General features: G+C 39.8%; 1 protein-coding gene across 1 annotated transcript in view; it reads right to left on the bottom strand.

Moving 5' to 3' along the window:
* LOC134318742 (AF4/FMR2 family member 2-like) overlaps nt 1-26,799 on the bottom strand; it is a 128,522-nt gene that overhangs the window by 10,092 nt on the left and 91,631 nt on the right. The window contains exon 4 of the mRNA XM_062999674.1: nt 666-710. Coding sequence (XP_062855744.1) covers nt 666-710 — 45 coding nt within the window. The remainder of the gene's footprint in view (nt 1-665; nt 711-26,799) is intronic.

The raw sequence follows: 26,799 nt of genomic DNA, 5'->3' as shown, positions 1-26,799 counted from the left end.
ATACAGGAACTCATACAGGAACCCGTACAGGAACCCATACAGAAACCCATACAGGAACTCATACAGGAACCCATACAGGAACTCATACAGGAACCCGTACAGGAACCCATACAGAAACCCATACAGGAACTCATACAGAAACCCATACAGGAACCCATACAGGAACTCATACAGGAACTCATACAGGAACACATACAGGAACTCATACAGGAACTCATACAGGAGCTCATACAGGAACTCATACAGGAACTCATACAGGAACCCATACAGGAACTCATACAGAAACCCATACAGGAACTCATACAGAAGCCCATACAGGAACTCATACAGGAACCCATACAGGAACTCATACAGGAACTCCTACAGGAACACATACAGGAACTCATAAAGGAACTCATACAGGAGCTCATACAGGAACTCATACAGGAGCTCATACAGGAACTCATACAGGAACTCATACAGGAACTCATACAGAAACCCATACAGGAACTCATACAGGAACTCATACAGGAACACATACAGGAACTCATAAAGGAACTCATACAGGAGCTCATACAGGAACTCATACAGGAGCTCATACAGGAACTCATACAGGAACTCATACAGGAACCCCTGAACGGCACGTTTGGGAACAGTGAGGGGTGTGGCCGTAATTATTCACTTACCCGGAGAATCTCCTCCACACAGCTGGAGTCGCTGGGCAGGCTGACCTACACAGAAAGAAAACGTCCAGTTAGAACAGCAGTCACAATGACCAGTGAAGCATTTCATCCCAATAACACTGTACCTACTATCGAGCATGGCGACAGTATTATGACATAGACAGGGGCAGAAATCCCAGTAGCAACTTTTCCTGAGGTATGATGAAAAGAAGCGGTTGGCAGCTTGTCAGAGGGGACAATGTAGTGCAATCTGTGAGACCCCGCCCCTGACAGGTGAAAAGAAGCGACCTTTGGCTTGTTAGAGGGGTCAATCTAGGGCAATCTGTGAGACCCCGCCCCTGGCGGGTAAAAAGAAGGGGTCGACGGCTTGTGTGATAGCCTCCGTCTCCCTCAATCAGGGTAGCGGCGAGAGAGAGAGAGATAAACCCCAACTGGACCCGACTGGAAAGCTAATAAAACACAGGCGGCACTGCTCACAGTCAAGCAGGCTTTACCACTGTACCTACTGTGAAACATGGTGGTGGTAGCATTATTGGAATTTATGCATTTTAGTCACATCGCTACACCTCAGAGGGGGGAGGGCGTACAGAAACGGGCCGCGTCCCAAACTACATGTGCCCCTTTTAGTCAAAAGATGACAGCGTTCATACTGACTGATCAGTCGGTGTTCCGGTTCATCCCAGAGCTGCTGAGTGGGGCTGAGGTCAGGGCTCTGTGCAGGACGCTGGAGCTTCAGTCATACCAAAACAGGAAAGTTCCAGCCTAGTGGTTAAGGTACTGGACTAGTAATCAGAAGGTCGCTGGTTTGAGCCCCACCACTGCCATGATGCCACTGTTGGGCCCTTGAGCAAGGCCCTTAACCCTCAATTGCTTAGACTGTACGCTGTCACAGTACTGTAAGTTGCTTTGGATTAAAGGCCGTAATTATAAATGCTGCTGAACGGGCACAAATCCCCACAGACGCACTTCAAAGTCCTGTGAGAAGCTTCTCAGAAGAGCAGAACCAGAGGGGCATCGCTAACACGGCGAACAGACAGACGTGAACCTCCCGTTTTGAGAGGGTGCCACGTGAAGACCCGTTACCATAGAAACCGAAGATCCGGGCCCCGCGGCTCTAATCAGATGCCGCTCCGCCGCCGCCATTAAGAGCGCGGCGGAGTGAAGCCGTCGCTCCGACGCTCCAGTTCATCTCGCCGTTACCCGCCGTGAACCCCATTTCCATTCCAGCCGAGACGCTAAGAGGCGATTTTGCGGCGTGCGCCGAATGCTAAGCCCGGTCGTAGCCGCGCCGGCGCCGCCTCGGGGCTCAGAGAAATGTCAGATATAAAGACGGATTGGAGAGCGCGGCGGAACTGTTTACGCTAGCGAAGGTTCTCCTCAGGATTCTGCCGCCACACTTCACTCCCCGGATTTAAATAAAACACAAACACGGCCCTCGCCTCACGCTCCTACCCCACCCCCCCAAACCCCAATTCATCCCTCCCTCCCCCCCCCACCCCCGCCACACATAAAAACGCATCTTAACATATTTAAAGAGCACAGACGGTGATTTATTTGTGCCTCACAGCAAGAAGGGCCTGGGTTACATTCCTATCTAAATGGAGTTTTGTATGTTCTCTCTGTGTCTGTGTGGGTTTCCTCCGGGTGCTCCGGTTTCCTCCCACAGTCCATAGACATGCAGTCAGGATCATTGGAGACACTAGAAACTGTGTGTCCTCCTGTGATGAGCTGGTGACCTTTTTCCAGTGTGTTTCCTGCCTTTCAACCAGTAAACTGGACCCACAGCGACCCTGACCAGGATAAAGCAACAGTAAAACAGACAATAAATGAATGAACCAACTGTTCTGAGCCACACACATCATTCTAAGAACGTTCGGTACTGATTGATTTTCACAGACGTTTGATCTTTACAAACAATTATCTGTTAGTACAAAGTAGATGGAACAGTTGTCTCTTTGTCAAGGTTGAAAAAAAAAACCCAAACTGACTGGAATTTTATTATTATTATTATTATTATTTTTATTATTATTGTTGTTGTTTTGTTGTTGTTGTTGTTGTTATTCATTAATATTATTATTATTATTATTTATAACTGTTATTATTATTATTTATTATTATTATTTATTAATTATTATTATTTATTATTATTATTATTATTATTATTATTATTATTTATTATTATTATTATTATTATTATTATTATTATTAATTAATTATTATTATTATTATTATTATTATTACTGTTCCAACCCTCCTGTTTCTGTCAGGGCTTGTGACCGGCACTGAGAGCACCTACTATAGGCCAGGCTATTTTGTCCATGCAGACGCCCGACCGGGTGACAGCACTGCTGTAGCAGGCTAGTGTACTTTACTGCTGCACCACTCAAGCACCCCAACCGATCTGATAAAAGATCTTCAACTTCAAGTGACTGGAGACCTAGGACTGGAACAACATGTAGTCCAAATTCCTCAGCGAGTGTGTGGAGCATAAAAATAAAAATGAAACTACGGCACCAGGACAGTGAAACTCTTTTTTCGGATTTTTGTATAAAACAGCAGAGTGAGTTTGAATGAGTGAGTTTGGTCCAGCTGAGATCTTATTTTGGCACTGCGGCAGGAATCCACTACGTTCCCGCTGCTCCGGGATGATTGGATGGTTTTACAAATGATTTCTCTCTGTCAGCGGCCACAGAGAACGGAAAAATACGGAATCGGAATAAAAAATGGAAAAAAAATCTCAAATATGCTACATTATTATTATTATTATTATTACTTTTATTATTATTATTATTACTCTTATTTTTATTATTATTACTTTTATTATTATTATTATTATTATTATTACTTTAATTATTATTATTATTACTCTTATTTTTATTATTATTACTTTTATTATTATTATTATTACTGTTATTATTATTATTATATTGTTATTATTATTATTATTACTTATTATTATTATTATTATTATCATTATTATATTGTTATTGTTATTATTATATTGTTATTATTATTATTATTATATTGTTATTATTATTACTTTTATTATTATTATTTTATTATTATTACTGTTATTATTATTATTTTATTATTATTACTGTTATTATTATTATATTGTTATTATTATTTTTATTACTTTTATTATTATTATTATTATTACTGTTATTATTATCATTATTATATTATTATCATTATTATTATTACTTTTATTACTATTATTAATTATTTTATTTTATTATTATTATTATTATTATTATTATTATTATTATTATTATTATTATTACAGTAAAAGTATTGAGACCAAAAGTATTGGGACGCCCCTTCTAATGTCTGAATTAATGTGTTTCAGCCACAAAAGCTACTAACAGGTGTAATAAATCAGTGATATAAGGGAAATATGCTTCCAACTTTGCAGCAACAGTTTAGGGAAGGACCTTTCCTGTTACAGTTTTAAAGATACTCCAGTTTCCCAGGCCTCAGTCCCAATCAACAACTCTGGGATGAACCGGAACATCGACTGATCAATTAGCGCCCAGCCGTACAAATACTGTCATCTTTTGACCGAACTGGCACAAATTCCCACAAACCACAGTCGTCCAAAAACTTTTGGCTAATGTTAGAAAATAGGAACTGCCACTGACCACTGGATGCGGCACTAATCATGGTCATTATCAAGAGAGGAACCCTCACTGTTCCTCAGAAGAACCGGTGGGTTCCAGGAGAACGTTGCACAAAATGTACCCACAGGGCTTTACGGTCAACATGGAACAGGTTCCGAACTAGTTTGAGAACATAAATTGGAGCCGTTTGGTGCATTTCTACCAACAATAAACTGGTGTCCAAACTGGTACCAAGGAACAGTAGGTTCTTCCAGGAGGAACCATGAAGAGATCCATGGGCGTGTCCAGCTGTAGATGGAAGAGAACTGTCTTCTTATCACAATGTTTACATCCTTTGTGTTGTACAGCGCCCTCTGTTGGTGACACATCTTTGGTTCCGAGAAAAACTGGTGCACCAGGTTCAAGAACCAGTTCAAGCTCCTAAGATCCAGAGACTTTCCCTCACAGGGAAGCACAAAGAGAAAACTAAAGTAACCGAAACGGTACGTAGGTGCAAAATGTGGTTAAAATGTAAACGACAGACTGTAGGAACCCACGATGAGGGTGGTGGGGGACGGGGGGACGGGTAGACGGGGACGGGGGGGGGGGGGGGGGGCGTCTGTACCTCTCTGACAGGAGATTGAAGATGGGAGTGAAGAAGGAGGCTACAGATGATGGATGGCAGGAAAAAGGGACACGGCAGAGTCGGCGCTGACAGCTGGCGCGGCCCAACGGAGCGACTTGCGTCCCGAAATAAACGAGCAGGCAGACGAGAAAAGAAAAAAAAATACACCATATGTGATCAAAAGTATTCGGACGCCCCTTCAACAGTCGCTGAAAGGTGGAATAAATCAGCGTTTTAACAGATTTAAAGGCTTTCTTGACCTGCATTAGTGCCCATTCTTACTGAACAGGCACAAATCCCCACAGACATACTTCAAAGTCCTGTGAGAAGCTTCTCAGAAGAGTGGCTGCTTTCTGACCTGAATTTCAATCATGAGATATAAAGCACATTTATACCGATTATCCAGCGTCCCAAAACATTTTCCAAATATTCAGCACAGCTGAGAAACCTAAACAAAACAGACTGCAAAAAACATTATTATTATTACTATTATTATTATTATTAATAAAACATTATTATTATTATTATTAATTATTATTAGTATCAAATTATTATTATTATTATTATTACTATAATAGTAAGAATTATAATTTTTGTTATTATTATTATTACTATTATTACTATTATTATTATTAATAATAATAATAAAATATTATTATTACTATTATTATTTTATTTTTATTGTTATTATTGTTATTACTATAATAGTAAGAATTATTTTTATTATTAATATTATTATTGTTATTACTATTTTAATTTTTTATGTTGTTATTATATTACCATAAATACTATAATAATAATAATAATAATAATTATTATTATTATTATTACTATTATTGTTATCATAGCTATTAATAACATTATTATTTTTTAATAATGCTATTATTATCATTCATTATTAATTATTATTAATATTATTATTATTATTATTATTATTTATGTTATTACTTTTATAACCATTGCTGTTATTATTATTATTATTATTATTATTATTTATGTTATTATTACTATTTATGTAATTATTTTTTACAACCATTGCTGTTATTATCATTATTACAACCTTTCAGCACTGTTGGACACCAGGACAGGTCGATAGCACAGCTGATTTAAACTGGAGAGCTTGTAATCTCAGCGAGGATGAACCAGCTCATTAAACTGCGGCGCCACCCGGAGACGAGGGTCTGAATACAGTCAGTGTGAGGTCTGTAGAGTCTGATACAGTATCAAATAACACCTACTCATTCATTAGGAGTAATTATACCAGTAATCATGTCATTTATCTGATAATGCCAGGCTGATGATGCCAGGCTGATGATGCCAGGCTGATGATGCCAGGCTGATGATGCCGTGTGGAAGTATTTCTCTGATATTTTTGTGAGGTGAGAGTGTGGGATTTGAACATGTGACCTTTATGAAAGCGTAGCTGAGGGCGTTTCTCCCGCCTCGACTCCAGCTCTGACCCACACGCTGCTTCCTCTGTGTGGATCCGTGTGTGTGTGAACTTGTTTGTGGCATCATTCTGGCATCTTCTACACTGCTCACTACCGAAGAGTGCTGTGGGTGGGTGTATGAGTGTGTGTGTGTGTGTGTGTGTGTGTGTGTGTGCATTAATCTGTATAACTAAGATGTTTATATAAATGTGTGTGTGTGTGAATTAATCTGTATAAATGTGTGTGTCTGTGTGTAAGTGTGTGTATGGTGTATAAATGCATTATGTGGATGTGTGTGTAAAAGTGTATGATGTTTGTATGTATGTATGTATGTGTGTGTGTGTGTGTGTGTGTGTATACATATAAATGTTGGTGAATGTGTCTATGGACGTGTTGGTATGTTGGTGTGTGTGTATGAATGTGTGTTCATAAATGTGTGTATATGTGTGTGTGTCTGAGTATGGGCATACTGGTGTGTGTGTGTGTATGGATGTGGCTATGAGTGTGCATATCTGTGTGTGTGTGTGTGTGTATCTATGTGTGTTTATGGGTGTGTGTTTGTCTGTGTGTATAAATGTGTGTATATATGTGTGTGTCTGAGTATGGGCATACTGGTGTGTGTGTGTGTGTGTATGGATGTGGCTATGAGTATGCGTATCTGTGTGTGTGTGTGTATCTTTGTGTGTTTATGGGTGTGTGTTTGTCTGTGTGTATAAATGTGTGTATATATGTGTGTGTCTGAGTATGGGCATACTGGTGTGTGTGTGTGTGTGTGTGTATGGATGTGGCTATGAGTGTGCGTATCTGTGTGTGTGTGTGTATCTTTGTGTGTTTATGGGTGTGTGTTTGTCTGTGTGTATAAATGTGTGTATATATGTGTGTGTCTGAGTATGGGCATACTGGTGTGTGTGTGTGTGTGTGTGTGTGTATGGATGTGGCTATGAGTGTGCGTATCTGTGTGTGTGTGTGTGTGTGTGTGTGTGTGTATCTATGTGTGTTTATGGGTGTGTATAAATGTGTGTATATATGTGTGTGTCTGAGTAGGGGCATACTGGTGTGTGTGTATGAATGTGTGTATCTGTGTGTGTGTGTGTGTGTTTGTCTGTGTGTGTAAATGTGTATAAATGTGTGTGTGTATGAGTGTGCGTGTGTATGGATGTGTGTGTATAAGTGTGTAAGGATAGTGATATGTATGCATACGTCTGTGTGTTTGTGTGTATGAATGCGTGTTTATAAATGTGTGTATATGTGTGTGTGGATATGGGTGTGTGTGTGTGAATGTGGCTATGATTGTGAGTATGTGTGTGTATGCGTTTGTGTGTGTGTATGGGTATGTGTGTGTGTGTGTGTGTGTATGAATGTGCTTATAAGTGTGTGTGAGTGTGTCGATGTGGATATGAGTGTGTGTGTATATGAGTGTATGTTAATGTGTGAGTGTGTGTGTGTGTGTGTGTGTGTGTGTGTGTAAGTGTGTGTACAGACGTAGGCCATCGTGTGCCGGCGGCTCTGCATCTCCTCACGCCACCTCCTGCCACCTCCGCTTATCCTGACACGAACCATGAGGAGAAACACCAGCTCTGAGAGTAGAGGGTGGAAGGATTCGCCACAGTTACCCCCATACAACCCTCCCACCCCCCGCGGTGCCCACGGTGCCCCCCACAAACCTGCTACGATAGCGCAGGAAGTAGTAAAACAATCACACCTCACTGAGAACTCGGGGAAAAGTTCCAGGAACCCAAGAGGAAGGAAGTTGGCATAGAATTCTATTTTCATTTCTTTTTTATTATCTTTTTTTTTTTTTTATTTCTATTTTATTTCTTTATTTCTATTTGTATCTATTTTAATTGTTTAAATTTTTATTTCTATATTTCTTTTTTTATTTCAACTTTCATTTTTTATTTTTTTTATTTTTATTTTATTGTCTATTTTTATTTAAATTTTTAATTTCTATTTTTATTAATTTTTTAAATCTTTATTTTTATGTCAATTTTTTTTTCTATTTCTATATTTTATTTTTATTATTTTATTTCTATTTTTTAATTTAATTTAATTTATATTTTTATTTATTTATTTCAACTTAAATTTTTTATTTCTATCTTTATTTATTTTGTAATTTTTATTTTTATGTCTATTTTTATTTCTATTTCTATATTTTTTTTTATTCATTTTATTTCTTTTTAATTTCTATTTTAATTTTTAATGTTTTATTTCTATTTTCATTTCTTAGGTGTTGCACATCGACGTGGGATTCGACGTTCGTGGAACAGTTGTCTCTATGCTGCTGTATCGTTTCTGATTTTTCAGCTTTTTACAGGACTCTGGAGTGCGTCTGTGGGGATTTGTGCATGTTCGATCAAAACATGACAGCTTTTGAATTTGTACGGCCGGGTGCTGATCGATCAGTTGGTGTTCCGGTTCATCCCAGAGCTGTTGAGTGGAGGACACTGGAAGAGGAAGGGACCTTCCCTAATCTGTTGTGTTTACCAGTTAGCAATGAGACCATCACGACATCCGAGCGTTTGTGATTTTACGCCGGGATTTTGACGGATGGCATCGTCGCTCTGTTAATCATCTGGCTTTTACGATGCCAGGCTCTGACGGCAATGCTAACTGCCGCGAAACTCGCTAATCACAAACCTGTTAGCGCCGTTACGAGAAACAATAGCGGGCTAAATACAATAGAAATGGCAACAAGCACAGAAACGTTACGACTGGCGTAAAAAAGGCTGCGGGCACGAGTCTGCACACACACACACACACACACACACACACGCTGCCTCTACGTCAGCGCTGTTCCTCCGCCGAACAAAGAAACCTAATTAGCATGCAGAGCACGACGTCCCTCAGATGCTAGCAGAAGCGTGACTGCTAAGGAGAGAGAGAGACGTCGTCAGTTCCTGAGGTTGTTTTTCCAAATATGAGTAAAAAAAAAAAAAAAAGTCCAGAGTCCAGACAACAACGTCTCCGGTGCCGGGCTAATCGATTAGCGTGATTAGCAAACCCTGCTGAAATTAGCGAGCTAGTAATAAAAGGCTACATGCTAATTGCTCTCATTATAGTTATTGTATTGACAGTGTGATTAATTAGGAATTAGGAATTGGGGTGGTGCTAGCTCAGTGGGTGGAGCTTTGTGCTATCAATCGAAAGGTTGTGGGTTGAATCCCAGATCTGCCATGAGGGCAACATTTGGCCAAAAGTATTGGGACGCCCAGTTCTGATTTCTAAATTCATGTGTTTCAGCCACAACAGTTAGTAACAGGTGAAGTGAATTAGTCACATAAAGGAAATTATATGCGGCACGAGGAACACACACTGCAGGTGCTATTGTCTCCTATCACCACTAGGTGGGAGCGTCTAGTTACAGCGAAAAAAGCTCAAGGTTCAACTGATTTTCCATCATTGGTGCACTTCGTGTCTTTTACTATGCTTTACTATCCTCCCGCCGGTCCATGAAATTATATCTTATATAAAACCGGTCTGTGGTGCAAAGAAGTTGAAGCTTGGTAGGAGCTTCAGCACCTGGGTCTGCTTCAGCGGGATCTGCATCAACAACTGAATCTGAATTCTTCGTAGTCGCCGTCCGGTACTTTTGCACTTTTGTGGTGGCCAGATGAAACGTAATATAGTGACTCTCTATATGACAAGAAATTTCTTGAGCTCTGGAATGAACCAGAACCTCAACTGAGCCTCAGCGCTTAGCCATACAAATGCTGTCTCTTTTGTACTACTGAACAGGCACAAATTCCCACAGACATACTCCAAAATCTTGTGAGAAGCTTCTCAGAAGAGCACAGAGATCGCTCTGTTTTGATATCGTTCACTTTTTGCTATGGTGAGGTGTCTGGATACTTATATCCATATAGTGCCATATAGTGTATATACAGATGTATATGACAAATAAAGTGATTATATATATACATACACTGATCAGCCATAACATTAAAACCACCTCCTTGTTTCTACACTCACTGTCCATTTGATCAGCTCCACTTACCATATAGAAGCACTTTGTAGTTCTACAATTACTGACTGTAGTCCATCTGTTTCTCTGCATGCTTTGTAACCCCCTTTCATGCTGTTCTTCAATGGTCAGGACCCCCACAGGACCACCACAGAGCAGGTATTATTTAGGTGGTGGATGATTCTCAGCACTGCAGTGACACTGACATGGTGGTGGTGTGGTAGTGTGTGTTGTGCTGGTATGAGTGGATCACACACAGCAGCGCTGCTGGAGTTTTTAAATACCGTGTCCACTCACTGTCCACTCTATTAGACACGCCTACCTAGTCGGTCCACCTTGTAGATGTAAAGTCGAAGACGATCGCTCATCTATTGCTGCTGTTTGAGTCGCTCATCGTCTAGACCAGGGGTGTCAAACTCAAGGCCCGCGGGCCAGATCCGGCCCGCCGCGTCATTTGATCCGGCCCGCGAGAGCTTAAACGACTGTATGATTGTTGTGATGGTTCGAGTCGTTACAGAGACGCGCTTATAATTTAATGCGCTCCTGCGCCTTTAAAATCGGCAACTGTTGTCATCGTAGTCATGGCAACTAACTGACCTTCGCTAGAAGCCATGTGACTTTTACGGCAAAAAAACGCGGGGTAGCGTAGTCAGTAATGTAAACAATAATAAATAAATATAAATAATTATCTTGCAATATAATACAGAAGCATCGTCTGTAAGTAGTGGCGTTTATATTCTCATTTGTTAGTAAATGTTTAGTGAGTATATCACAGCGTTTTAGTTCCAAATTTACCGTAATTAAATACCGTTACTATAGCAATTAGTATCTTTACACTAAATGCTAACTCGTTAGCGCTATTTTACGTTTGGTTAAATCTCATATTGTACCAGATGTAACACTTGACTACAGCTGTGTGCTTTTACTGTATTAGGTTCTTTATTGTTTTTATTGTTTGTATTTTTACTTTATTTTGATGCACACAGTGTATCACACAGCTGGGAAGCAAATAAAACCGACTGTATTCTGAAGAGAGCTGTCTGTCTGTCTGTCTGTCTGTCTAGCTGGGAAAGGGGGATAAACTATTAGTGAGGGCAGAATGATTGTCTTACAATACACTGTAAAATCCTAAATAAACTACATCTTTCAAAATGCAGGCTGATTTTGTGACCTGCAAAGTGACACATCCCACCAGTAGATGATGTTACACATATTTACACATGATCCTAAAATGTACAAGAAGATAAGTAAGAAAATTAAGCATAAGGAGGAAATTTAATGAAAATGAAAACAAGTTCGTGCTTCAGGAAGAGAAACCGGTGCGTCTCTTGTGTTATGAGGCCGTGTCTGTGGTAAAGGAGGACGATATAAATGCAGAATTCGGCCTCCAAGAAAAACAGCAATGTGACTGCAATCACAGCAGGATACGTTACAATCGGCCCTTTGAGGTCCACCATAATGCTGATGTGGCCCTCGGTGAAAATGAGTTTGACACCCCTGTTCTAGACCTTCATCAGTGGTCACAGGACGCTGCCCACGGGGCGCTGTTGGCTGGAGATTTTTGGTTGGTGGACGATTAAAAACACCAGCAGCGCTGCTACAAAGTGCTTCTGTATGGTAAGTGGAGCTGATAAAATGGACAGTGAGTGTAGAAACAAGAAGGTGTTTCTATAATAATAATAATAATAATAAAATAATAATAATAATAATAATAATATAAATGTAGATAATAATAATATAATAAAGTAATAATAATAATAATAATAATAAAGTAATAATAATAATAATAATAATAATAATAATATAAAGTAATAATAATAATAATAATAATAAAGTAATAATAATAATAATAATAATAATAATAATGTACAGATTAGCATTTTGTAACTGTTAGACACAACATCAAGGGTCATCACGTTCGAACGCTCCTATATTCTCAGCAACATGACAGGGTTCCCTCAGAAGAGCCTCGGTGTGTCTCAACCCCGCGTCTCGTCCCCCATCATCGGTACGTCTATTTAACCAAAGCGGCGAGTTCTGCGTGTGCTGCGATTATCGGTCAGGAACGCCGCCGCCGCATTCCCGCTCTTATCTTTATTCTCTGCTACTAATTGAAATGTCGGCTGTGCTGAAGCTGGGGATTGTGGGTAACGTAAAGCCTCATGTCTCTCACAGGATGATCTGATTCAGATCTAATTAAATATGCTTTATGTACGAAGATCCAGTCTGAGACCCGTCTGTGCCTCATCAGCCAGGCTGGGGGGGGGGGGGGGGGGGGGGGGTAAAGGTGGGCACAGATTATAACACATTAATCTGAGGATAAAATCTCTGCTGAAACGCGGCTAATGTTCATTCTGCTGAAGGTCCTAAATGTACAAAAGTCACAAGGTGCAAAACAACCAAGTGGCTTCTGACATTCAATGTATTAAAACTGTAGCTTATCACACACAGTGCTTGTTTAATTTTAATTTTTTTTATTTTTATTTACACAGTCTGGTTCTCCCAACACAAGAAAATCAAAATATCAGAAATAAAACATATTGCATCTGCAATAAATATAAAACATAAAAGTAATTACAATAATAATATAACAATAAACAATTACATTGTTATTATTATTATTATTACTATTATGACTATTTTCTGTACTGTTATTATTAAATTATTTTTACTTTTTAAGTTATTATTATTAATATTATTATTGTTATTACTATTATTATTATTATTATTGTTACTATTACATTATTATTAGTTAATTTTATTGTTATTGTTATTTATTATTAATTATTATTAGTAGTAGTATCATTATTGCTATTATTATTATTGTTACTATTATTATTATTGTTACTTTTATTATTATTATTATTCATTAGTAATTATTGTTACTATTATTATTATTATTATTATTATTGCTATTATTATTATTATTATTATTATTATTATTGTTACTATTATAATAATTATTATCATCATCATTATTATTATATTATCATTATTATCATTGTTATTATTATTATTATAAATTTTATTGTTATTGTTATTTATTATTATTATTAATTATTATTATTATTGTTACTATTATTATTATTATTGGTATTATTATTAATAATTATTATTATTAATTATTATTATTATTATTGTTACTATTATTATTAGTATTATTATTGTTACTATTATTATTATTATTATTATTATTATTATTGTTACTATTATCATTATTGTTGTTACTATTATCATTATTATTATTGGTATTATTATTAATAATTTTATTGTTATTGTTATTTATTATTATTAATTATTATTATTATTATTATTGTTACTATTTTTATTATTATTATTATTGTTACTATTATTATTATTATTATTATTATTGTTGTTACTATTATCATTATTATTATTACTATTATTATTATTGGTATTATTATTGGTATTATTATTATTAATAATAATTATAATTATTAATTATTATTGTTACTATTATTATTATTATTATTACTATTATTAGTAGTATTCTTCTTATTATTATTTTTATTATTTACATTTAGTTATTTGTTATTGCAGCCACCAACAGAATGAATGTTTTGTCATTACATTAAAAATAAAAACAGACATTTAGAGATAAATCTGAGTTTGTAGTTAACTCCGCGCTGTGATATCTTGATGGTATTAAAGGCGTCGCTGAGTGTTCAGGACTCCACTCGATCTGCAGCACGACCCTCGTCCACTCGTTTCCACCCCTGACATTTTACACTAGACGCTTTTAGCTCAGTGGTTAAGATACTGCACTGGTAATCCTAAGGTTGCGGGTTCAAGCCCCACCACCACCAAGATGCCTCTGTTGGGCCCCTGAGCAAGGTAATTGTAAGTCGCTAAATTCTGTAAGTGTAAACGTAAGCTGATGGTCGGGTGTCCGAATACTTTTGGTGATATAGTGTAAGTTTTTAAATGAGGTGTTTTTTATTTTAAAACGTTTATTAATAAACACTGAATAATTCACTCACTCACACTGTATGATGTATAAACTCTCACACGTGCACGCGATGCCACCCTGGTGCGATCCGGCGCCACCCTGACAGTCGGCGTGATTTCAGCTCTAATGAGATCGTTCAAAAATATCTCGTCCGATTTTATATGAAACGCCGAGCGACGTTCCAGCCTCGGGTTCTAAAATCCCATCTAATATAAAAACAGACCTAAAACACGCCGTCACGGCACCTCATGGAGGACAGAGCCGACCCCTGGCACAGGCGGCACGGGCGAACACTAGGGGCACCACTATAAACTAATGCTCCTACTGAGGCGCCTTCATTCTGAGTGATGATCTGACTGAATAATGAGGAAGCGTCCGACTCCTCCTCAGCGCTAAAGGCAATCCAAGCATTCAGTGTGGCACGAATTTTTAGGGGGTTAGGGGCCTTGCTCAGGGGCCCAAAAGAGACAACTTGGTAGTGAAAGTGGTGGTGCCCTGGACACATCCCTGAAACTGTCTGAAATGCCCCAGACACGCATCGAACATGCCTTGGACACACCCCAGAAACACCCCAGACGTGTCCCGGAAATGCCCCAGACACGCCCCCAAAACGCCTCGGACACACTCTGGAAACACATGCCCTTGAAACGCCCGGAAATGCCTTCTGATGAATTAGTCGAGTCGAATAATCTGTCCTAATTATTATCACTAAAATCCTGGACCATCAACACCTGAGTGATCGTACGAGAGCGGCAGAACGACAGTAGACGTAGCAAGAAAAACCACGCAGAATTTAAGAGGTTTGAACGCCTCGTTCTCCGAATTTTCGGACACTAACGACCAGCTATATACGACGTACAGGAAGTGACGCTAACGCTCCGGTACACGCCCGCTACCTGCACGCCACCAGATAAGGATTTGATTTAGTGCCCAATTAAAAGACGTGGTTGAAAAATGACTTTAAATCCTTTTATTTCCTTTAATCATCCTTCAGTCTCTCGTCTCCTCGTCTCCTCGTTTCTCGTCTCGCTCCAGCGCCGATCTCGCTCATGAATTCTGATTAAAATAAAAAAAAAATCTGAGCCACCGAGTCGCCGCCGCCGAGTCCTTCCCGCTACGCTCGCTGATAGAAATGTAATAAATCTGTGCGCTCCTGCCAGCTCGATTCATCACCCGCTTTCCACCAGACTGGGCCATTATGCCCGCGCGGCAAATTACGCCGGAGCCTCTAACCAAAACCTCACCCACCGAGATGGAAGAGGAGCCGTAATCACCGCTGCTGGGGCGTGTAATCGCAGGAGGACGCGGGAATCGCTGAGAGTCTACAGAGCGTTGGTGGCACGGGCGTGGTTTAGAGGGCACATGACAGGGTGTGTCCAATGTGTTTACGGAGCATTTCTGGGGTGTGTCTGGGGCATTTCTAGGGCGTGTCTGGGGTGTTTCTGAGGCATGTCCAGTGTGTGTCTGAGACCTTTCCAGGGCGTGTCTGGGGCGCTTCCTGAGGTGTGACACTCCCCCACGCACAGCTACCCACAGAGCATAGAGAACGTAAAGCATGCTCGACTGTGGACGGTGTTTTACCCCGTTCATACGGGCACAGAGAAGTCAACAGCTCCATTCCACAAAATTATGACATTATTGATGCAGCGGTTGACTGCGTTTACTGACAAGGGTTTTCCGAAGCATTCCCGAATCCATATGGTTCTATGTTCTCACATCTTGGACACGCCCTAGACATGCCCCTGGACACGCCTCGACCCAGATACATCCTAAACACCCTCAATACGGCCCGGGCATGCCCTGGAAATGCCTTCAGACATGCCCCGCCCCGGATACATCCTGGACATGCCCTGGAAACGCCCGCCAAACATGCCCCAGAAACCACTCCGCCTCGGCGACAATCCGGATATGCCCCAGGGACGCCCTGGACACGCCCCGGACACGGCCCAGATACGTCCTAGACATGTTCCGCCCTGGATACATCTTAGACATGCCCCGGACATGCCCTAAATACAGTCCAGACATGTCCCGGAAACACCCCTGGCCATGCCCCAGACACGCCTTGGACACACCCCAGAGTAAACTCTTTAGACATGCTCAGAAACGCCTTGGACACGCCCTGGAAACACCCCAAAAATGCCCCAGACACGCCTCAAACATGCTTCGGACACACCCCAGAAAATGCCGCAGACACGCCCCGAAAAGGTCTCGGACAAACATTGGACATGCCTCGGAAACACCCCAGACACACCCCAGAAACTCTCTGGACACACATCGGAAATGACCTGGAAACACATTGGACACACCCTGGAAATGCCCCAGACACACCCCGGAAATGCCCCAGACACGCCTCGGAAATGCCCCAGACACACCCCAGAAACTCTCTGGACACACCCCGGAAATGATTTGGAAACACATTGAACACACCCCAGAAACGCCCCAGACACACCCCGGAAACGCCCTGGAAACACATTGAACACACCCCGGAAATGCCCCAGACACACCACGGAAATGCCCCAGGAACGCCTCGGAAACGCCCTGGAAACACATTGGACACACCCCGGAAATGCCCCAGACACACCCTGGAAATGCCCCAGAAACGCCTCGGAAACGCCCTGGAAACACATTGGACACACCCCGGAAATGCCCCAGAAACGCCTCGGAAACGCCCTGGAAACACATTGGACACACCCCGGAAATGCCCCAGACACACCCTGGAAATGCCCCAGACACACCACGGAAATGCCCCAGACACACCCCGGAAACAATCCGGACACACCCCAGAAATGCTCCAGACACACTTGGAAATGCTCCGGAAACACACTAGACGCACCCCGGAAACGCCCCAGACTCTTCTTGGAAATGCCCCAAACACACCCTGGAAATGCCCAGAAAAACATTGGACACACCCCGGAAATGCCACAGACTCTTCTTGGAAATGCCCCAGACACGCCCCAAACACAAGGACACGCCTCTGTAATATGTAAAACCCCTGACTCAAGTCGTGTCCATATTGGTTACGAACGTCTCAGCTTTTCTGGTTTTGTGTCTCTTGAGTCCTGCAGCTGCTGTTTATGGACAGAAAAGTAAAAAAAAATAAATAAATACACGTGTGTTGGCAGGACTCATTTTTTACACGGGCACACCAGCGCCGACCTCCCCGTCGCCAGGGGTGACAGCGCTCTGATTGGACGCGCAGAGCCTCTGACAGCGTACGCCTGTCATGGCATTTCCAGTGTGACCCCGGCGCCACCGGTGGGCAAAGGCTTCTGGGAAAAAGACGAACTGTCACAGAGACGACCCCTGCCACACACACACACACACACACAGAGCTTACACAAACACACAGCTTACACACACACAGCTAACATACACACACCGCTAAAGCTAACCTAGAGCTCTTAAAATCCATTATAAAACCCTTGTACTTCAACACTTTTCCACTTGAAAAACATCAAACACGCACCGACATTCAGGCAGAAACTCTCTGATTCCTGTTATTAAATAAAAGACGTCTGAATTTTATTTAACTTTATTTCTTTTCTTTTCTTTTTTTTACATTTTATTTAAAATGTAAAAAAAAAACCCTGAAGCTGCTGCGCAATGAAAAAAAACCTGAGAACTTTAGCAGCTGAGAGAAGCTGTGAGTGAAGAATCTGTTCCGCTTTATTAACGTGAGTGTGTGCGTGTGTGTGTGTGTGTGTGTGAGTGAGTGAATGAGTATGGGAGTGAGTAAGTGAGTGTGTGTGTATGTAAAAGTGTGTGTGTGTGTGCGTGTGTGAGTGAGTGAATGAGTATGGGAGTGAGTAAGTGAGTGTGTGTGTATGTAAAAGTGTGTGTGTGTGTGCGTGTGTGTGAGTAAGTGTTTGAGTGTTTGTGTGAGTGTGTGTCTGTGTGAATGTGTGTGTGAGTGTGTGTATAATTGTGTGAATATGTGTGTGTGCGCGAGTGTGTAAGTATATGAGTGAGTGTGTGTGTCTGTAAAAGTGTGTGTATAATTGTGTTAATGTGCGTGAGTGTGACTGTGTGAGGGTGAGAGTGAGTGTGTGTTAGTCAGTGTGTGTAAATACAGTATATGAGTGAGTGTGTGAGTGTGTGTGTGAATGAGGTATGTGAGTGTATGTGTGTATGTGTTAGTGAGTGAGTGAGTGTGAGTGTGTGTGTATAAGTGTGTGAGTAAGTGTATAAGTGTGTGTGAGTAGGTATGAGTGAGTGAGACACACACACCCACTCACTCATACCTATACACACACTCACCACATACACACTCATACTTACACACTTATACACACACTTACACAATCACTTACACACACTCACTCAGTCACACTTATATATATATACACACACACATTCATACTTACACACTTATACACACTTACACAATCACTTACACACACTCACTCAGTCACACTTATATATATACACACACACACACACTCATACTTACACACTTATATATACACACACATTCATACTTACACACTTATACACACACCTACACAATCACTTACACACACTCACTCAGTCACACTTACAGTGTATCACAAAAGTGAGTACACCCCTCACATTTCTGCAAATATTTCATTATATCTTTTCATGGGACAACACTATAGACATGAAACTTGGATATAACTTAGAGTAGTCAGTGTACAGCTTGTATAGCAGTGTAGATTTACTGTCTTCTGAAAATAACTCAACACACAGCCATTAATGTCTAAATAGCTGCAACATAAGTGAGTACACCCCACAGTGAACATGTCCAAATTGTGCCCAAATGTGTCGTTGTCCCTCCCTGGTGTCATGTGTCAAGGTCCCAGGTGTAAATGGGGAGCAGGGCTGTTAAATTTGGTGTTTTGGGTACAATTCTCTCATACTGGCCACTGGATATTCAACATGGCACCTCATGGCAAAGAACTCTCTGAGGATGTGAGAAATAGAATTGTTGCTCTCCACAAAGATGGCCTGGGCTATAAGAAGATTGCTCACACCCTGAAACTGAGCTACAGCATGGTGGCCAAGGTCCTACAGCGGTTTTCCAGGACAGGTTCCACTCGGAACAGGCTTTGCCAGGGTCGACCAAAGAAGTTGAGTCCACGTGTTCGGCGTCATATCCAGAGGTTGGCTTTAAAAAATAGACGCATGAGTGCTGCCAGCATTGCTGCAGAGGTTGAAGACGTGGGAGGTCAGCCTGTCAGTGCTCAGACCATACGCCGCACACTGCATCAACTCGGTCTGCATGGTCGTCATCCCAGAAGGAAGCTGACGCACAAGAAAGCCCGCAAACAGTTTGCTGAAGACAAGCAGTCCAAGAACATGTATTACTGGAATGCCCTGTGGTCTGACGAGACCAAGATCAACTTGTTTGGCTCAGATGGTGTCCAGCATGTGTGGCGGCGCCCTGGTGAGAAGTACCAAGACAACTGTATCTTGCCTACAGTCAAGCATGGTGGTGGTAGCATCATGGTCTTGGGCTGCATGAGTGTTGCTGGCACTGGGGAGCTGCAGTTCATTGAGGGAAACATGAATTCCAACATGTACTGTGACATTCTGAAACAGAGCATGATCCCCTCCCTTCGAAAACTGGGCCTCATGGCAGTTTTCCAACAGGATAACAACCCCAAACACAACCTCCAAGATGACAACTGCCTTGCTGAGGAAGCTGAAGGTAAAGGTGATGGACTAAACCCAATTGAGCACCTGTGGCGCATCCTCAAGTGGAAGGTGGAGGAGTTCAAGGTGTCTAACATCCACCAGCTCCGTGATGTCATCATGGAGGAGTGGAAGAGGATTCCAGTAGCAACCTGTGCAGCTCTGGTGAATTCCATGCCCAGGAGGGTTAAGGCAGTGCTGGATAATAATGCTGGTCACACAAAATATTGACACTTTGGGCACAATTTGGACATGTTCACTGTGGGGTGTACTCACTTATGTTGCCAGCCATTTAGACATTAATGGCTGTGTGTTGAGTTATTTTCAGAAGACAGTAAATCTACACTGCTATACAAGCTGTACACTGACTACTCTAAGTTATATCCAAGTTTTATTTCTATAGTGTTGTCCCATGAAAAGATATAATAAAATATTTGCAGAAATGTGAGGGGTGTACTCACTTTTGTGATACACTGTATATACACACACACACACACACACTCATTTACTTACTCGCTCACTCTCTCACACACACACACACAAACGCGGAATATCGTTATACCGTGAACTTTAACCCCCCCGCCTTAAATCTGTACCCGCCCTCAGCGCGACTCTAAATTCCTTCCCTCTAACCGCCGTCTCATTTCTTTTCTCATCACAGATCAAAACCCGCTTAGCGTCACGAACGTCTCTGATTATCGAAACGCGCAGCTTGTAAACGTCAATCGTTAGCAGCGGCTGTAATCGCGGCGGAGGAAATTTGCATGGCGTATCATCAGACGGATCACAATAGAGAACACACAACAGTAATTAATCGTCGTGGAAACGCTTCCCGCCGAGACGAGCCGGAGAATAAAGCGTGAGTGACGGCGGCGTTCAGGAGGCAGAACGAGCTAAAGCGCTCGACTCCGCCGCGGTGCTCATCACGGCCGGTCCTCACTGTTCCTCTCACTCGTCCTGGTACAGAAGAAACTTCAAAACAAAATCCACACACACGCTGCCATCTTTTAACTAAGCGGGCACAAATTCCCACAGTCTTCTTGAGCTCCTTAGATCTACTGTTGACTACATGATCTTAGACTGATACTGTCAGGAAAATACTTCCCTCAACCTGTATGTTTATTATTTTTTTTCATTTAACATTAATTTCAGAACTAAATGATTATTTTTTTATGGATGAAAGATTATCAGAAAACTGCTGAAAATCTCCTAAAGGAAGATGATCACCACTGAGTAAGTGGACAAGATGGCCAGAAAAGAAATAATAATAATAATAATAATAATAATAATATTATTATTATTAATAATAATAATAATAACAACAATAATATAAAAAATTATATTAATTATTATTATTATTATTAATAAATACTAATAATAATAATAATAACAACAATAATATTAAAAATAATAATAATTATTATTATTATTAATAAATAATAATAATTATTATTATTATTAATAACAAATAATAATAATAATAACACTAATAATAATAATAATAATACAAATAATAATAATAATAATAATAACAATAATAATAATAATAATAATAATTAATAAATAATAATAATAATAATAAATTGATTACAATAATAATAATAATAATAAAATTAATAATAATAACAACAATAATAATAATTAATAATAATAATTAATAATATTAATAATAATACTACTAATAATAATAACAAATAATAATAACAACAACAACAAAACAACAATAATAATAATAATTAATTAATAATAATAATAATAATAATAATAATAATAAAACCAAGCTGATTAAAAAGCATTAGCTACATAATTCAGTCAATCTACAGAAACAACTCCCCATATTACAAGGAGAAAGCCATTCCTAAGGCTCTAGGACTCCGCTGAAACATAGTTAGAGCTATTGTCTACCCAAGGGTGACCAGTGTTTGCTAAGATTGATTTAAAAGCTCAATGCCAACTCATTCCGGAAGCTACAAAAATTCCCAGAAACCATTGCACAAGATTTTATTCATATTTATGCACTGAACAGCTCATACTCTATATGATCAATAGTATTAGGACACTGCTGCTAGTTTTTAATCTTATGTGTTCCAGCCACAAGCAAGCTTTATAAAGACATGACTCCAAAGGAAAATCCTTATAAATGTTGCCATCTTTTGACTGGATGGGCACAAATTCCAACAGACATATTTCCCAGAAGAGAAGATCACACAGAGGTCGCTCTAATTTAATAGCATTTGTTGTGAAATGCGATTCCCGACAGGCTCACGATCAGGCGTCCAAATACTTTTGACCATATAGTGTATATTTTGTTGAGACTCTCAGATGCACGCCCCGCCCGAGTTTGGGGAGCGCCGACACCCCCGGAAGGGCGCGGTGAGGTGTGTGTGTGTGTGTGTGATCGTGGTGTAATAGCACATACACAGCTCAGGTTTAAAAAAGAGCTCTTAGTGGCTCGGGGTGAATTGGCACTCAGACCTGGCAGCTCTGAGAGGAACCTGCTGCTTAATCCTCTGTGGTGGGAAAGGAAGAAGAACACAGTGCATTGTGGGAATCTGGAGTCCCTGGCGAGGCTTCTACCACCACCGTTCCTGTTACCTCGCTCTCGGGGGGGGGGGACAATATCATTGTCACATGATATCACACAGAACTGTTAAGGTGGAGACACACCGGGGTCTAAAGTATTCGGACACCTGAGCATGAGCTGAGTTAAAACAGCGCGCCCCTCTGTGTGATCTTTTCTTTTCAGCTACAACAAAAGCCTTTTAAGTTCTCACAAGACTTTGAAGTGTGTCTGTGGGAATTTGTGTGAATCGTTCAATTGTAAGCAGTTTGTATTTTTATATAACAAAAGTTAAGAGTTATCATAACCCAGAGAACGTTGCCGGTTCAAGCCTCAACGCTGCCAAGTTGCCACTCTTGGGCCCCTGAGATTTTAGGAATCACCGCAAAGTCGACCGCAAAGCTTTCAAGTCAAGCCTTTATATAGAAACTGTTTTAGTCTACGCATTATATAAATTATAATTATTATTATGACAACAATAATAATAATTATTTATATAATAATAATAACAATAATAATAATAATAAAAGTAATACTTCTACTACTAATAATAGTAATAACACTAATAATATTAATAAAATGTAGTATATATATATATATTTATTTATTATTATACTTTTTAATTACTAATATAAATAAAAACTAGTATATATTATCATTATTATTATTTTATTATAATTTTTAACACTAATAATAATAAAATTAATATTAATAATTAAAAATATATTTGATTATATAATATAACAATTATATAGTTTATAAAAATAAAATATACTAATAAAATATAAAATAAATATATTATTATTATTATTATTACACTAACTATATTATTATTATTATTATTATTAATAATAATAATAATAATAATAATAATAATAATAACACTAATAATATGAACAAAAACTATTATAGATATTATATATTTTTATTATTAATATTATTTTATTACTATGATTTTGACACTATTAAAAATAATAATAATAATAATACAACTAAAATTATTTATTATAATAATAATTAGTTTTTATTGTCCTCGGTGGTAAATGCTTTACCCTCCCTATTTATTTATAAACATGAAATATTTTGGCTTCATTCTGCCTGTAATCAAATAAAACTCAAAGGAAATGTAAGAAACTGTTTTTTATACTGTCCCAACTTTTCCTGATGTGCGCTGTGGCGTTGTGGGTGTTGCACGACTCCGCCGAGGCCGCGTAACCGAAGCCGGGTTGATCCGGACTCCGGCTCGTGTTGCCTCCTGTTGATAATCTGTAACCACGAGCAGAAGTTCAGGAGGTAACCGGAGCCGATCCCTGGCGACTGAGACACACAACCACGGTGCCAGCCTTGCCCGGGGAGGAAGGGGGATTGGTTGGCAGACAGGTCTGCTGGGACAGACGCAACACTTTCATCATATTATAATGATGTCAAAAGTATGTGGACACCACTCCTAATGAGTAAGTTTAGTTCTTTCTGCGACATCAATTGCTTTTAACATTGTGCCAACAGTCTGGGGAAGTCCCTGCTCTCTTTCAGCATGTCCTGGTGAACACTCAACCCAACTCAACACTTTAGGGATGAACTTGACTGGGATTGCGAGCCGGATTTGATCTTTTCTTCCTCACTAGACACTCATTCTAGGCACAAATTCCCACACTCCGGACACAACCCTCCTACTTTTATCCAGGCTTGGGACCTGCACTGAGAGTGAGCGCACTGATGAGTGCACCTCCCAATGGCTTATCAACATTAGCCAATCAAGTCCCTGCAAACACCCAACCGGCCTCCTTATTCGCCCGTACTTTGGTGGATCGGAACGGCGTGAGGTCGGTCTCGCGCACGGAGAGTCACGTCCTGATCTCTAATAATAATAATAATAATAATAATAATAATATTGATAATAATAAAAAAATAATACAATATTAATAACAACAATAATATTAATATTAATATTAATAACAATAATAATGATATTAACAATTTTAATATTCATATTATCAATAATAATAATAATAATAATAATGACAAAACAACAACAACAATAATAATAATAATAACAATATTAATAATAATAATAATAACAATAATATTAATAATTTTAATAATAATAATAATAATATCAATAATAATAATAATAATAATAATTATTATTATTATTATAATAATATTGAGATTCGAAGAGAGTCCAGGGAATATCCCGCTGTGCCACCTGGGTGCACATATGTACAAATCTTTCACCCATGCTAAACGGCGAGTGTGTTTACGTCTACGCCGTGTCGTTACGGCGAGTGTGTTTACGTCTACGCCGTGTCGTTACGTTGCGTCGTCGCTAGGGGTGTAACGATACGTTTCGCGATGCAAAAATGTAGCGATGTGCATCGTGGACATCTGCGCGATTGTACGAGTGCACGTGCGTTCTGTAATTTATTAGTGATGGGTCGGTCGCGAACAATCCGCCTCTAAGAGTCGGCTCTTTAAAATTAACGGCAGGATCCGGAGCCGATTCTTTTTCTTTTTTTTTTTTTTTTTTTTTTTCGTTAAAGCCGCACGTGATTGGTCAAGATGCATGGTGACGTTTGTGTGTTTACACTGAGCAGGAGGGGCGGAGTTACATACACACACACACACACGGACAGCGTGCACACGAACAGGAGGGAGAGAGAGAGAGAGAGAGAGAGAGAGAACTTGATGAAGTTTTACATTACGCTTTACGTAGCCAGACATTAACAGAGAAGTTCAGACCCACTGAGACCCACATCTTATACATGTCACTGTGTATTGTAGCAACATCTGTCCCCTCAGAGAGAATCTTTTCCAAAACAGGGCAGATGATAACAGAAAGGAGAAACAGGATCAACCCCTCAAAGATGAGCTGCTCGGTTTTTCTGAATGCCAATCTTCACTAAATACTTACAAATACTGTCACCTGGATGCTGCTTTTTCTTTTGCACATTTTCATTTATATTTTGTTGAGTGATGCTTTGTTGATGTGTTCTTTCACTCTAGATGCAAATTTACAAGTAATATACACAATCAGACCTTTTGGTCTAATTGAGATGGGTCTTTGTTTTTGTATTTTATAATTTATTGTTGGAGCACTCTGTTCCATGTTGAGTATATAAATAAAGCCATTTAAATAATAAACATTTGATACAATGTTTTTTTTACATTAGTAATTCATTTTACATGTAATTTGTTAATACATTAGTTCAAGCAACAAAGAAAATCTGTTTAAAGACTCAGCTCAGCTCAATGAGCTTGTTTGATTACTTTGATTTTCAATTTAAGATGGCAATAAGTAACTTAAATTTGGTAAACCTGTTAGGTTACAGTAAAGTACTCTGAATTTTTTTTTTTGTTTAAAAAATGTACAAGAAAATGTGCATTGTTTTGCACTGTTTACACTTAAAAAAAAAATCGAGAGAAAATCGAATCGTGAGCTCAGTATCGTGAATCGAATCGAATCGTGAGCAGAGTGTATCGTTACACCCCTAGTCGTCGCTGTCAAAGCTGTCGCTTTTTCGCAACGATCTGAAGCGCAGTACCGCAGCCTCCTCGGGGAGGCGTCACATGACTTGGCACAATGCTTGGCACAAAGCGCTTCCTTTGTGTGGGATCTTGGAGAGCTTTTTACAGCACACTGGCATAATACTGTCCGCCACACAAAAACACACACACACACACACACACACACTGTAAATCTGTGGCTCATCCTTTATCATTAATTAGCCGGAGTAACCGGTAAACAATCATTCATTAACGAACACGCCGTCACCAATAGACCCGTGCCAGGCTATGACGGATGGCGTAACCTTGAAACAGTTTACTGCGCCAGGCGAGAGTTTCTGCTGTATTTTTGATTAGACGACACCATTTCCGAGCGCCTCTTAATGCGAGAATTATCTCAGGACTCGGCCGCGCTCGGCTAATCAGCATTCGCCGAGCGCCGCCGCCGCCACACGCCAGGCCTAATGGATGGGTTCGTCATTTCACATTCCTGCCGTCATTAAAGAGCCGAGCGCTGGCGCACATTTCCTCGGGACTCCATAAATACCAGCTGTGAAGCGCCGACGGAGAGAAGAAACACAGAAAAACCGAGGGGTGAAACTAGCGGCTGGTGTCTGAGAGGAGAGTTTAGAATCACAACTGATGTGTTTTTATTTACTTCTCATTTTCTTTCCTCGCCCGCTGGCATGCTGTATTTACAGTGCCAAGCTGGCAAAGTCGACATCAGTTCTGAGTCAAAATAGCAGAAGGAAAAAATCTAAATACGTTCAGCTACACAATAAACATACAGCAAATGATCAAAAGTATTTGGAGCCAGGATCGGCAGAGTAGAATAG

This window comes from Trichomycterus rosablanca, chromosome 8 (assembly GCF_030014385.1).
Source record: "Trichomycterus rosablanca isolate fTriRos1 chromosome 8, fTriRos1.hap1, whole genome shotgun sequence".
Lineage (NCBI taxonomy): Eukaryota > Metazoa > Chordata > Actinopteri > Siluriformes > Trichomycteridae > Trichomycterus > Trichomycterus rosablanca.
This window is presented reverse-complemented; position numbering and strand designations above follow the sequence as displayed.